The sequence below is a fragment of the Phyllostomus hastatus genome, unplaced genomic scaffold, assembly GCF_019186645.2.
Source record: "Phyllostomus hastatus isolate PE091 unplaced genomic scaffold, TTU_PhHast_1.1 phas_scaffold_182, whole genome shotgun sequence".
Lineage (NCBI taxonomy): Eukaryota > Metazoa > Chordata > Mammalia > Chiroptera > Phyllostomidae > Phyllostomus > Phyllostomus hastatus.
The window spans coordinates 31,674,683-31,688,387 of NW_025334013.1; the positions used below are offsets into that span (position 1 = coordinate 31,674,683).

At 44.8% G+C, this 13,705-nt stretch overlaps 1 protein-coding gene across 10 annotated transcripts in view; it reads right to left on the bottom strand.

Annotated features, from left to right (window-relative positions):
* The window catches only part of MKNK1 (MAPK interacting serine/threonine kinase 1), a 44,758-nt gene that overhangs the window by 3,368 nt on the left and 27,685 nt on the right, over positions 1-13,705 (bottom strand). For 9 of the 10 annotated variants that reach the window (XM_045859531.1, XM_045859533.1, XM_045859538.1 and 6 more), the window contains 5 exons: positions 13,308-13,412; positions 9,838-9,893; positions 3,133-3,228; positions 1,380-1,574; positions 551-715 (listed from right to left, as the gene is read on the bottom strand). In XM_045859531.1, the coding sequence (XP_045715487.1) occupies positions 551-715; positions 1,380-1,574; positions 3,133-3,228; positions 9,838-9,893; positions 13,308-13,412 (617 nt within the window). The remainder of the gene's footprint in view (positions 1-550; positions 716-1,379; positions 1,575-3,132; positions 3,229-9,837; positions 9,894-13,307; positions 13,413-13,705) is intronic. The other variant, XM_045859539.1, reaches the window with a different exon arrangement.

Genomic DNA, 13,705 nt, shown 5'->3' on the forward strand with positions numbered 1-13,705 from the left:
GAAGTCAGGTCCCATGACTAATGATGGAGGATGTTTAAAATATTTTCTAGTGAAGACTTAGATCCTTAGTTTGGTGAAAACACCCCCATTTGCCTTTCAGTCAAGCTGTACGCAGACCCTAGGACCACAAGGAGAATACATGTGCCCGTAATGCAGCCACCCAGCAAGCAGGGCACCAAGGTCTGCTTCCGAGTTCTCTCAATGAATGATCTTTTTGTATAAGGGGGTGGTACTACAGGCCCCAGTGACGACACCAGCTGCTTCCTGGGCTGCATGGCTCTGCCAACAGTGAGATGCATGTGCTGAATCCCCCGAGAGGCGTGGGTCAGCTGTGGCCTTAGTCTGTGACCAGGCTTAGAGCCAAGTCTATGACCAGTATGGGACACAGGCTGGGGATGGGGTAGGAGTCAGTTCACTCTATGTGCACAGGAACTGAGAGTGCTATACAATCTCTCTCCAGCTGAGGTCAGCCACCTGGGTATGAGAGCTTCCTCATGGTCACGCTGCAGGCCTGAGGAGGTGGAATGCCACCCTTCCCTGGGTTACTCACCCCCTGCACCCATGGGTGCTGCAGAACTTGGGCAGCGCTCAGTCTCTGCTTCGCATCTCGAACCAGGAGCTTGGAGATGAGGTCTTTGGCCTCATTGGAGATGTGTGCCCAGTCCTTGTCAGGAAACTCGTACTTGCCTTCCTGGATGCTCTCAAACAGCTTGTTCTAGGTAAAGAAGATTCTCCTTGAGGTGACACTGGCCACGGGTGGGCAGGATGTGCCTGTCATTGATCTAGTCACCCTGGCCCCAGTTGAAGCCACAGCTCATGGCTGGGGTACACCACACACTCTTCGTACTCGCCCCTAAATCATCAAATGACACAGAATGCCCCTGGCAGGCAGGATGGCTCTGCTACTTGGCAAGCTGGGTATTGATGCATGGGAAATATTAGTTAGAGAACAAAGCGGGGATTCCTTGGCCCTTCATACAGGGCCCTCTGGGAATGGACTGCTGGCAACCCCTCAGGTCTCATTTCCCACCACCATCAGCCTTGTACTCTACTCTTCTTCCCTCTACACACTTAGCTGTTGCAAACCTTCATGTCTTTGCTTATCCTCTTTTTCGCCCCTCTCCCGGAAGGCAAGACACATCCTTTCAGACTCAGCTCAGGTATGATCTTCTCTAACAATCCTCCCTGGGTGCCAAGCTGGGCTAAAGTGCCCAGTTACCTCTATTTCACCTTGTGCCTGCCCTTGGACACAAGAGGGAAGGGAGACTATGTATCTCTTCTACATCAGGAATAATCCCCACACCCAGCTCTGCTTGGCAGCCCACAACCATGCTGACCTCCAGCCAGCCCTCTGGAGTGGGTCTGGGGACTGTGCTCACCTGGCACACCCTGCAGACCTCTCCCTGGTCCCAGCCACAGTCGGCCCCACAGTGACCCACAAAGGGCGGATAGCCACTCAGCATGATGTAGAGGACCACTCCCAGGCTCCACAGGTCACAGCGCTTGTCGTAAAACGTGGCCTCATCTGTGAAGACCTCCACCACCTCCGGGGCCATGTATTCTGCAGAGCCGCACTGTGGGGCCAGAGTTGGCGAGGGGAAAGTGGCAGAGAACAGAGGCTTAGTCACAGGAAGAGGGGATGGCAAAGAACAGGATGCAATGGGACTTGAGCAAGAGGACTGAGTTGCAGAGCAAGAAGCCGTCAGGAAAGCCAGCCAGGGAGCTCGCCTGATGCCACGAAGGCACTTAGAGAAGCTGGGCCGACTGAACTTTTGGAAACTGAGTGCTGTCATTCCCCATGATCCATGTGACTAGTTCCAGGTCACCTTCTTATCTTTCCAGGTCCTTCTCTAGTGAACAGGGACCCTTGGTCAAGAAGCTCCAGGAATCTTTCCCTGCCTCAGCTCTCTGTATACAGTCACTGAGTGTATAGGTGCTTCAGTGCATTGGGAACACGGTTCTGGGAGGGAGATCTGTGGAGACTGGTTCCACAAAGCAAGGATTTTTTAAAGTCAAGTTCTGCTCAGCTTCCCTGCTAGCTTAGAGCAGGAAAGTATAAGGATTTGAATTAAGAGACCACCAAAGCTAAAACTCTTAAAACAAATCTAATCTCCCCACTTCTCCCACTTACAGATGGGAAAACCAAGCACTAGAATGGGACAGGGATTTGTTCAAGCACCTCAGTGGTAAGCCCAGGATCCAGGAGGGATTCCTTCCTCCATCCTTACACAGAAAACTGCTGGTAAAAATAAAAATTCTTCTTGCTCTCCTCTTCACTATTTCATGTTTACCAAGAGACATCTCTCACCTCTAACACACACGACTAATTTGATGGAAAGATGGTAAATGGAGATAGGAGATTTTCTGTTATTGGCAATTAGAGTTAATGACTTTGAGAACAAGGTAGCTCAGCATCATAAAAGCTAATATACAAACATTCCTAATAATGTTGGCTAGGATAAGACATGGGCATAGTCAAATGCATGTCTTAAAAAAGATTATTAGAAACATTCACTAATAAAGCAAGCAAATCTCAAAAGAACCATAATTATAGTATATTGAGTGTGTACAGACAGGTCTTAGGAAGAAGAGGCCCCAGCAGCACCATCTGGGCACGGAGTGTGAAGGGAGAGAAGCAACAGGATGACTCAGCCAAGTGAGCCTATGCACAGGGAGCCTGGGACCTCAGTTCTTGCCACAGAGAGACCACACTCCCCATCCCCCATCACAAGGTGATGCACCACAACTTTGGCAGTGGGAACAAGACTCTCAGAGCTATCACGCGCTCCTACGCCAAAGGGCCGGCCCAGGAATGGTGTCTGTCTTTACCTGGGTCAGGATCCAGGGCTCAGCCTGTTCTTGCAGATATAGTATGTCTTGTTATGGCAGAGGACCCACCCCAGCTAAAAGTGCTAATGTCAGTTTCATTAGCAACTAAGCACTGGGGCAGGGAGGATGTTATCAGCCCAAAGCAGTGAGCCGAATAACAAGTCAGGCAGCAGGAAGGGCTGTGGGTACGCTTGCTTTTCCTTCCTTGGCCCTCTGTTCTGGACTCCAGAGCTCTGGGTCAAGGGCACTCCAAACGCATGGAAGCTCAGAAGAAGGTGGCACAGGGTGTCCAGCTATACATACTGGAGTGGTCAGCTCTGGCGTAGTTATGGGGGTGCAGGAGTTATTCAGTTTCACTCCACTGCCCAAGTCAAAGTCACAGATTTTCACTGGAGACACCTGAAAAGGAAAGCAGAGAGCAAAGGTTACAAGTATAAGAAACCAAAGGGCATGAGGAGACAGAGGTGATGATGTGGGTGCACACCTATGTGGCTGCTACACTGAAGCCCAGCTTTACTTGTCAGGTCATGTTTACTCTCCCGGGGTTAATTAGAAACCACCTGAGGATTTACCCTAAGGTGTTCTCTTCCCTGTGCTCTTTCCTTATTTCGTGACTAAGAGAAAATGTGTGCATTCATGGTTCAGACTACTGCGAATTTAGTGTAAAATGAATAACAAACCTGTGGAACTTTTGCTAACAAAGGTATAGGGTGCAACACAGAAGTTAGAGAAGGTAGTATGTATTCCTGGGACACTCCTTGCAGACCAACTGGTGGAGGGCAAAGGAGTTATGAGTAAAACCCTTGACCACCTCAGGTGGCTTAGGGTGACCAACTTGTCTTTGCTTGCTTGGGACTTTGTTGGTTTGAGCCCTGTAAGTCCTGTGTTTCAGGAAACTCCTCAGGCCAGAGCAAACCGGGATGGCTGGCCACTCCAGGGTACATCAACACAGCAGCCAAGTCCTCCAGAATTGGATGCTGCACCTGAGACCACAGACAGCATGAGCTATCTTGGGAGCCCACTAGGAAGGCAGCTTGTGTGCATGCGTGAAAATGGCCTGCGTGGCGGAAGCAGCATAGTGAGTCAGAAATGCTGGTTCTGTGAGTCTCAGCTCAGACATTTACCTGCTGGGGGAGCCTGGACAAGTCTCAACTGCTCCTTCTTTCCTCCCTCTCTCCCTTTTCTTCTCCCTGACTTTCCTTTCTCTTACAGTTTTTCTTCTCTTTTTTTTTTCCACCTAGCCTCTCTTTTTTTATTGTGATACACACATGTATATAGGAAACATAAAATATGCCATTAAACTATTTTTAAGTGTATAATTCAGTGGTGTTAATTACACTCACACCCTTGTGCAACCATCACCAGTATCTGTTTGCAAATCTTTTTCACCATCCCAAACAGAAACTCTGCATTATCTCTCCATTTTCCCCACTCCCGAGTCCCAGTAACATATAATCTACTTCCCATCTACATGAATTTCTCTATTCCAGATACTGCTTTTTTTTAAAAAAAAGATTTCATTTATTTATTTTCAGAAAGATGGGAAGAGAGAGAGAAAGAGAAGGAGAGAAACGTTGGTGTGCAAGAGATACATCAACTGGTTGAGCAGGCCCACAACCTAAGCATGTGACCTGACTGGGAATCAAACCAGTGATCCTTCTGTTCTCAGGCCAGTGCTCAATCCACTGAGCCACACCAGCCAGGGCTATCCCAGATATTTCATATAAGTGGAATCACACAATATTTGTCCTTTTATGTTTGGCTTATTCTACTTATCATAATGTTGTCAAGGTTTATTCATTTTGTAGCATGTATCAGAACTTCATTCTGTTTTATGGCTGATCAATATTCCATTGTATGCTTACTCACATTTTGCTTATCCATTCATCTATTGATGGACATTTGGGTTGTTTCCAGCTTTTGGCTAATGTGGATAATGCTACAATGAACATTGGTGTTCAAGTTCAAGTCTCTGTTTTCAATTATTTTGGGTATACACATAGGTGGGGGATTGCTGAGTAGTATGATAATCTTATGTTTAGCTTTTTGAGGAACCGCTAAACTCTTTTCCACAGTGGCTGCACCATTGTACATCCCCACAAGCAATATACAAAGGTTCCAATTTCTCCACATCCTCATCCTCATCAACACTTGTAATTTTTCATTTCTTTTATTATAGCCATCCTAGTAGGTGAGAGGTGGTATCTCATTATATTTCCCCAGTGACTAAGGGAGTTAAATCTTTTTGTGGGCTTATTGGCCATCTGTACATCTTCTTGGGAGAAATGTGTATTCAAGTCCTTTGTCCTTTTTTAAATTGGATTGTCTTCTTGATGTTAGAAGTTCTTTATGTATTTTGAATATTAAACCCTTATCAAATATATGATTTGCAATTTCCCTCTCATTCTGTGGGTTACCTTTTTATTTTCGTTCTTTTAAATATTTTTTACTGAATTTATTGGCAAGACATTTGTTAATAAAATTATATGGGTTTCTTGTGTACAATTCTATAATACATTGTCTGTATATTGTATTGTGTGTACACCACCCCAAGTCAGTCTCCTTCTGACACTATGTATCCTCCTTTACCCATTTTTTCTTTTCTTTTTTTTTAAGATTTTTTTTTATTGTTAAAGGGGAAGGGAAGGAGAAAGAAAGGGAGAGTGACATCAATGTGTGTTTGCCTCTCATATGCCCCTTGCTGGGGACCTGGTCCACAACCCAGGCATGTGCCCTGACTGGGAATGGAACCAGTGACCCTTTCGTTCACAGGCTGGCACCCAATCCACTGAGCCACACCAGCCAGGGCCCACTTTTTATTTTCTTGATATTGTCTTTTGATGCCCAGTCTCTCTTAATTTTACTTTTTCAGCCATAACAAAGGGCCACCAAATCTGTACCATGAAGATCAAATGAAACAAAAAGCATGAAAGTACATTGTAAACCAGAGGCAATATAACAGGGTAGTTCAGAGCACTGATGGAGTTCTGGGTCAGGCTACCTCAGCTGAGTGACTTTAGGCAACTTTCTTAATCTATCTAAGTTTCAGTTTCCTCATTCATAAAATGAAGATAATAATGGTATCTACCTAATGAGATTTTATAAAAACTAAATAAGTGCTGGTACACTGTAAGTACTAAAAAATGTTAACTATAATTATTTTTTCCTTTTTATTTATTACATTTTATTGATTATGCTATTACAGTTGTCCTGATATTTCCCACTTTGCCTATCCTCCACCCAGCATCCCTCACTCTCTCAGGCAATCCCCACACCATTATTCATGTCCATGGGTCATGCGCATAAATTCTTTGGCTACTCCATTTCCCATACTGCACTTTACATCCCCATGGCTATTCTGTAACTACCTATTTGTACTTCTTAATCCCCTCACCTCTCAACCATTCCCCCACACCACCCTCCCATCTGGCAACCATCAAAATCCTCTCTTTATCCATGATTCTGTTTCTACTCTTCTTGTTTGCTTAGTTTGTATTTAAGATTCAATTGTTGACAGATGTGTATTTTTTTCCATTTTATTATTCATTGTTTTGATCTTTTTCTTTTTTCTTAAATAAGTCCTTTAACATTTTATATAATAATGGTTTGGTGATGATGAACTCCCTTAGTTTTTTCTTGCCTGGGAAGCTCTTTAGCTGCCCTCCAATTCTAAATGATATCTTTGCTGGGTACAGCAATCTTGGCTGTAGGTTGCTTCCCTGCTTTTCATGACTGAATATTTCTTGCCAATCCCTTCTAGTCTGAAAAGTTTCTTTTGAGAAATCAGCTGACAGTCTTATGGGAACTCCCCTGTAGGTAACTAACTGCTTTTCTCTTGCTACTTTTAAGATTCTCTCTTTATCTTTATCTTTAACCTTTGGCATTTCAATTATGATGTGTCTTGGAGTGGGCCTCTTTGCGTTCATCTTGTTTGGGACTCTCTCTGCTTCCTGGACTTGCATGTCTATTTCCTTCACCAAATTAGGGAAGTTTTCTTTCATTATTTTTTCAGATAGATTTCCAATTTCTTGCTTTCTCTTCTCCCTCTGGTACCCCTATGATGCAAATGTTGGACCTCTTGGAGTTGTCCCAGACGCTGATTATACTGTCCTCATTTTGGGGGATTCTTTTTTCTTCTAATTGTTCTGATTGGTTGTGCTTTGCCTCTCTATATTCCATATCATTGATTTGATTCTTGGCTTCATCCACTCTACTGTTGTTTCCTGTAAATTGTTCTTTATTTCAATTAGTGTATCCTTTGTTTCTGACTGGATCTTCTTTATGCTTTTGAGGTCCCCACTAAGTTCCTTGAGCATCCTTACAAACAGTGTTTTGAACTCTGCATCTGATAGATTGCTTATCTCCATTTTGTTTAGTTCTTTTTCTAGAATTTTGATCTCTTCTTTCATTTGGGCCATGTTTCTTTGTCTCCTCATTTTGGCAGCCTCCATGTGTTTGTTTCTATGTATTAGGTACAGCTGCTATGACTCCATATCTTGGTAGTGTAGCCTTATGTAATTTGTGTCTTTTAGGGTCCAGTGGTATAGCTTCCCCTATCATCCAAGCTGGGTGCTTAAGATGCACCCTTTGTGTGGGCTGAATATACCCTTCTTTTGTAGTTGAGCCTTAATTGCTGCTGGCAGGTCAACAGGAGGGATTCACCCAGGCCAGTCAGGGTCAAGGACTGGCTATGAGCACATACCACAAATCTCCACCCTCTGTGGAGGATCAGCTGTGCAGGGGTAGAGTGGTGGTGCTTCGATGTGGTCTATAGCTGTTCATGGAATGTGCTGGCCCTGCAGTTTCCCAGATGGTGCAGGCCAAGGTCAGCCCCCACCTGTGTTGTGCCCGGAGCCACCCTGCCTGAGCTATATAGCAATCTGAGGTGGCTACTACTTATGCTGGGGTTGGAGATTCCTAGGAGAAGCCAAGCTGTGAATCTGTGTTGGCTGCTGCTAGTGCTGGACCTGAGGCTCACTTAAGCCAGCTACTGCTTGTTTGATAGGATTTAGGAAGTTGTAAAGTCTGAGCTAAGATCAGCCATTCCTATGGTAAAGCAGCTTGGGAGGCCTATAAACTGGATAGGGTGGAATCTCTGGGAATCTCCGGGAATCTCCAAGGCAGGTTAAACAGTGTTAGTCAGGTTGATGTAGTCTCAGATATGGCACTAGCTTGCCAACTCTGTGGGGGAATAGTTTAGAAAAGGGACAATGGCCTCTGCTCACCTTGATACCAGATAATTCAGTTCCTCCCTGTATACCATTGGTGTCTTTCAAGCTGCTACCCTGGTGCTGGAGCTCAGAGGGAGTGAGTCTGAGTAGGTGAGTCCATGTGTGGGTTCTTTAAGAGGAACTGCTTAGGGCTCTAGCAGTTTTTTCCACCAACTCAATCCCCACTGGTTTTTGCAGCCAGAAATTGTGGGGTTTAACTTCTCGTCTTGGCACTGGGACCCTGGGCTGGGTGGCCTTGTATGGGGCTGGGACTCCTTGCTCCCAAGATATCCCCCCGAATTTTTACCCACCATACATGGGTGAGGGACCAGCCTCTTCTGCCAGTGTGGATGGATGTGGTTTCTTTAACTCTGTAGTTGTCAGACTTCCATTCAACTCAATTTATGAGGGTTTCCAGTGACGGTTGTTCTATATTTTAGTTGTAATTTTGATGTGGTTGTGCGAGGAGGTGAGCCATGTCTGCCTATGCTGCCCTCTACACATGACAGCAGTTGTGTTTCTGGCATTGCAATCCTTCCACCTGTTCATGTGGTCCTCGCCTTGCATTGGCCGTCCCACTGAGAAGCACAGTGACTCACGGCAGTGGTGCCTTCTCTCCCTCTGAGGGCTCTGAGTGGCTGCTGATTGCCAGGCAGCCCTGGCCTATGCCCTACATAAAGCCATGGCAGCTCCAGCGCCACTGTCTAGGGATGGGAGGTGGTGTGCCCTGTTAGCTACAATTATTAATAGTCCTGATGATAATAATGACAAATCATATAGTTTAATGCCAGAGACACTGACAGGAAGGCAGAAGGTCTCATTGGAACTAATACATTACTACCCCTCACAAGAGTTGTAAGTACCACCCTGGCTGGCAAGCTCCATTGGTTAGAGTGTTGTCCTGATACACCAAGGTCATGGGTTTGATTTCCGGTCAGGGCACATACAAACATCAAGCAACAAATACATGAACAAGTGGAGCAATGCGGCAATGTTTCTCTCGAGTGTTCTCTCTCCCTCTCTACCCCTTCCTCTCTCTCTGAAATCAATAAATAAACATTAAAAAAAAGTTGTTGAGTACCAGGTTGACTCATATATTCTCACACCATTCCTTATCTAAGAGATATCCCTTAATTCCGACCAAGACATATGTGATCATGCATATACACATATATAAACACAGAACTGTGAGTGTGGGCCATCAAATCCACCAGGGCCTAAATCCCTCCTAACAAATAGAGAATTTCTCAAATTCATGCATCCTTATGGAAATGCAAACACTTTCATTTATCAGTAGATTGAGTTAAGGGCAAGTTTAAAATAGATGGCATTTGTTCAACCCCAAGTACAAATATTTTCTTTTTAATGTGCAAGAAAAATAGAAATAGAAATCCTTTTTGATGTTCACTTCTAGTGGCATATACAACACGACATAACCATCTTTTATAGGCAGAGATTTGCTTCATATAGGATTGAGTTGTTTACGACTCCCATCAACTGCTCTAAAGGTAGGTGCATTAGACTAGAAAACATTCATTTTGTGTGGCTCTCATATATTTCACAAACTCTCAGGCTTAAGCCAATCACACTGCTGAAAACAGCAGAGAAGGGAAAAGGATTAACCCCATCAAGAATATAGAAACACTACACATTAGTTTTAACATTCTCACATGTCCATAATAATCAGTTCAAGTTAGTACCAGAGGCCAAGAGGGCTGCTAACAACCTCTATGGAAACCAAGGTGGCTTCCCTGCATCAGTATAAAATCTGTAACATCCTAAGTCAGGCCCTAAGTACCTTTTCTGAAGACTCACACAATATATTTTCGGGCTTCAGATCTCGGTGAGCAATGCCTGAAATGACAAAGAGCAAAGAAATGGTTAACATATGCATATAATTATCAAACATTCCACACACAATTAATTTTTTCCAAATGCTGTTGTTCGCAGATTAATTCCCAATTATGGTACATTAAAAAGCCAACGAGCTGCAGGAGGCAGACGTAACCAGAGACAAACCAAAAGCACAGCTGAATCTGTAAGTTCTTTTGAAGCAGAAGTGTTAGAAGTCTGGCAGGGATAGGAAGGGCTAAATGAATCCTGGCCAGCCTACCACTCAGCACTGCAGGGACAATGAAGAATAAGAAGCCTAATAGGAAGCAGAGCAAAGAGCTCTGCAAACAGCCCTGTTGGAACAGCAATGCAGAAATAATGAGTGCCTTGTTTAAGAGCATCTCAGGGGACTGAGAATGCTCTACCCCATTTCTTCTTGTGTGGCCGATTAAAAAAAAAAGATTCCTTCAGTGGGACTTCCTTAATGTTCAGAGGATCAAGCGTTAGTGAACATATCTCCCAAATCTTGTCCAATTCCCTTCTCTCCTGCTCCGCATATGCAGGACAGTCCTTCCAGAGGCACAGCGAAGGCTGCTTTGGCCCACGGGTGCTGTTTTTAAGATAGGGCCCCTTCCACCCTGCATGTTGGCCAGCCCTTCTGAAGGACATTGCAGATAGGAGCTGACCCCATGAGGGGTTGGTTAAAAGCTGCTGACCAGGACAAGAAGACACCTGCGGGAAAACCACCTTCTAACCAAAGATGGGGCGAAGAACCAACTCACAGGGCCATGTAGTTTTAGTTGTGGGCCCAGAAACCTCCCATTCCTCTTTCCTCCTGCAGAGTGTATGATGCAGAGACAGAAGGGCTGCAAGGCTGAGCAAAAGCTGAACAGCTACTATTTGGAAGTACTGGAAAGCAGCAGAGGATTCTTGGGTAACAGGACAGAGTCTGCTTTACTAGAACTCCCTGGATGATCAATTTCTCAGGCAGCCCTCTGACTCCCTAGTAGGTGACAGAGGCCCAGTCCACTGGAGGCCCTTCACTCAAGGAAAAACCTGGGCTCCAGCAGCTCAGTGACTTCATCAGTCACCTAATTGAATGAGAACCCAGAGCAACTCAGTCCAGGCTGCACAAATTGAGTCGGGCTACAGCTTGCTGCACTAAAAGTGAAAGATATTTTCCATTACAGCAAGTGCTCCCACAGAAGGATCATGAGCCACACACGGAGCCTTGCTCTCCCAATAGGTGCTGATGGCCCAGTCGTCCCCCAGCCTGGAACTGAGAGCCATGTGTAATAATAGGCCTGCCTCTGTGAGCACACCAGCCATCGAGCAGCTCTGGTTCATTTCCCAGAGGTTAAGCTGCAGTGTGTCCAATATTTAAAAGTATGGAACTTGTTTCCAGGCTGACCCATTCTTGCCCAATTCATCTTCCCAGTGTGAAGTTATTTAGAAAACAGCCAAGTTCAGCTGGAAATCGTTTTTCATCCCCTCCAACTTCTAGGCACATGGGCAGCTGGCCAGCTAGATGTTAACAAGCACTTCAGAATTCCTCAGACACTACCAGCCTCTGTTCCCTTTGGTGCATTCTTGTAAAAAAAAAAAATAAAAAATAAAACCGCCTTTACCCCCCCCTCTAAGGTATGGATCTTGTAAAAAGCGTGACCCAGTTTTGCAATCTATGGAGGCAGCTTGGGGAACAGTTGTAAATCTTTGTCAGGCAGGTGTTACCTACACGCATCCCAGCTTTCAGAAACAGAACCACTGCTATTCATCATGCTGTGGAAAGTACAGACACCCCCTCCTAGGAATTTTCACCCCATGCACAAGTCAGGCCCCCAACTTGGGCACTGTCAGTCTGCAGCTCTCTCTCCAGCCACTGGGGGAAATGAGGTAGAATCAATGAACCGGAACCTCCTGCACCCAGGCCACACCAGTTTGCACAGTGCAGCTGGTGCAAGGTGGGGTGTGTGGACAGGATGTCTACAAGTGGTCCTGAGCACTCACAGCCAGGGTGGCTGGCCTGTATCCACAAAACTGAAGGGAGCAGAGCTAAGTCACAAATTATTTGCTCTGCCCCCCACCAGACAGGATGCTTTGAAAGAATTAATATTAGTAATAAAAGTGTTTTCTGCCTGGTGGGGGATAAGGCTGCAGGGAATAACATAATTGAAGAACTATGTCCTATGTGCTGGGCACTGTGTTCCACCTATGTTAGGCATATACAATGCACATGTAGGACACATACAATTACATAAGCCAGCTAAGTACCGATGAAAGGCTTAGTAGTGCCCAGCACATAACAAGTGCTATCTCAGTGTTAACTGCGGCTGGTAACATAACTCTTCCTTCAGTCTCACTGTAACTCTGTAGGGTGAGCATTGTTACTGAAGGAGCACATAGCTGGTAAAAAGGTAAAGCCAGACTTCTTTCTTTCCAAGGCACTGTTGTTTGGCAAATTTAAAAACATGTATGTAATAAAAATATTTATGGAATGAAAAAATACTCAATTTGCAAAACTAATTTACTATAAAGTTCTTTTTCTTTTAAATAAAAAGGATTTATTTATTTGTTTTTAGAGAGAGGGGAAGGAAGGGAGAAAGAAAGGGAGAGAAACATTGATCAGCCACCTCTTGCACACCCCCAACCAGGCACTCGACCTGCAACCCAGGCATGTGCCCTGACCAGGAATCGAACTGACGACCCTTTGGTCTGTGGAATGATGCTCAATCCACTAAGCCACACCAGTCAGGACACTACAGAAGTTCTTAACTACGTAATTACTCTTAAATAAAGACTATAAACCAAAGTGTAATTCAAACAATAGCAACCTTGACCTTTACTACTGTGAAGTTCAACAGATGCCTTGAACTTACCATGTTAGTAGAAAACTGCATTTTCCACTTATTTTCAACAAGATATAAAACTACATATACACTATCATGCCAATATAGGTGATGTATTTTTTAAAGAGTTTATTTATTTATTTTTAGAGATAGGAGAAGGGAAGGAGAAAGAGAGGGAGTGAAACATCGATGTGAGACAGAAACATTGATTGGTTGCCTCTCATATGAGCCCTGACTGGGGACCAAACCCACAACCCAGGCATGTGCCCTGACTGGGAATTCAACCGGTGGGTGCCCTTTCACTCTGCAGAATGATTCCCAAAGGAGCCACACTAGTGAGTGATGTATTTTAAGACTAGAAAGGATAACACCCAACTACTTACACTAGAATGGTTGTATGATACATGTCTTGCATCTTCATTAGGAAAGGAAAATCATTCAGATCCATACACCCACATATACCTCGTTCAAGATGAAATTTGTTTTCTTCCCTGACCTTTCTTCTGTAATCCTTATCAATTCTTAATAGCTCCACATCTATGCACCACCCACATCAGAAGTCTGGGAGCCACCCTGGTTTCCCGCTCACCTTTGGTGTGTAGGAAGTCGAGGGCAGCAGCAACGTCCCGTACCACTCGGCTGGCTTCTCGCTCATTGAAGTGCTTCCGCTTCTGAATGTGGGCCAGGATGGAGCCTGGGGGGCAGAGGGGTCACAGGAGCGTGCCTCTTCAGGCTCTACTAAGTATAACTTCTCAGAGGCCAAGTTTCCACAAGTTTGGGGTGGGAACATAGGCTTCTTCATTACTGAATGTCCAGCACCAAGTGTGGTTCCTGGCACAGAGGAGGTACCAGCACAGAACTGGACTGAGCAGAACTGAACTGCTATCTTCTGTACCTGTCTATGATGAGTGCAGAACAACTATTTAAATGACCAAAAGGTATAAATGCCATTTGGCTTCCGGAATTAAAAAGAACTAAAAGTGAATT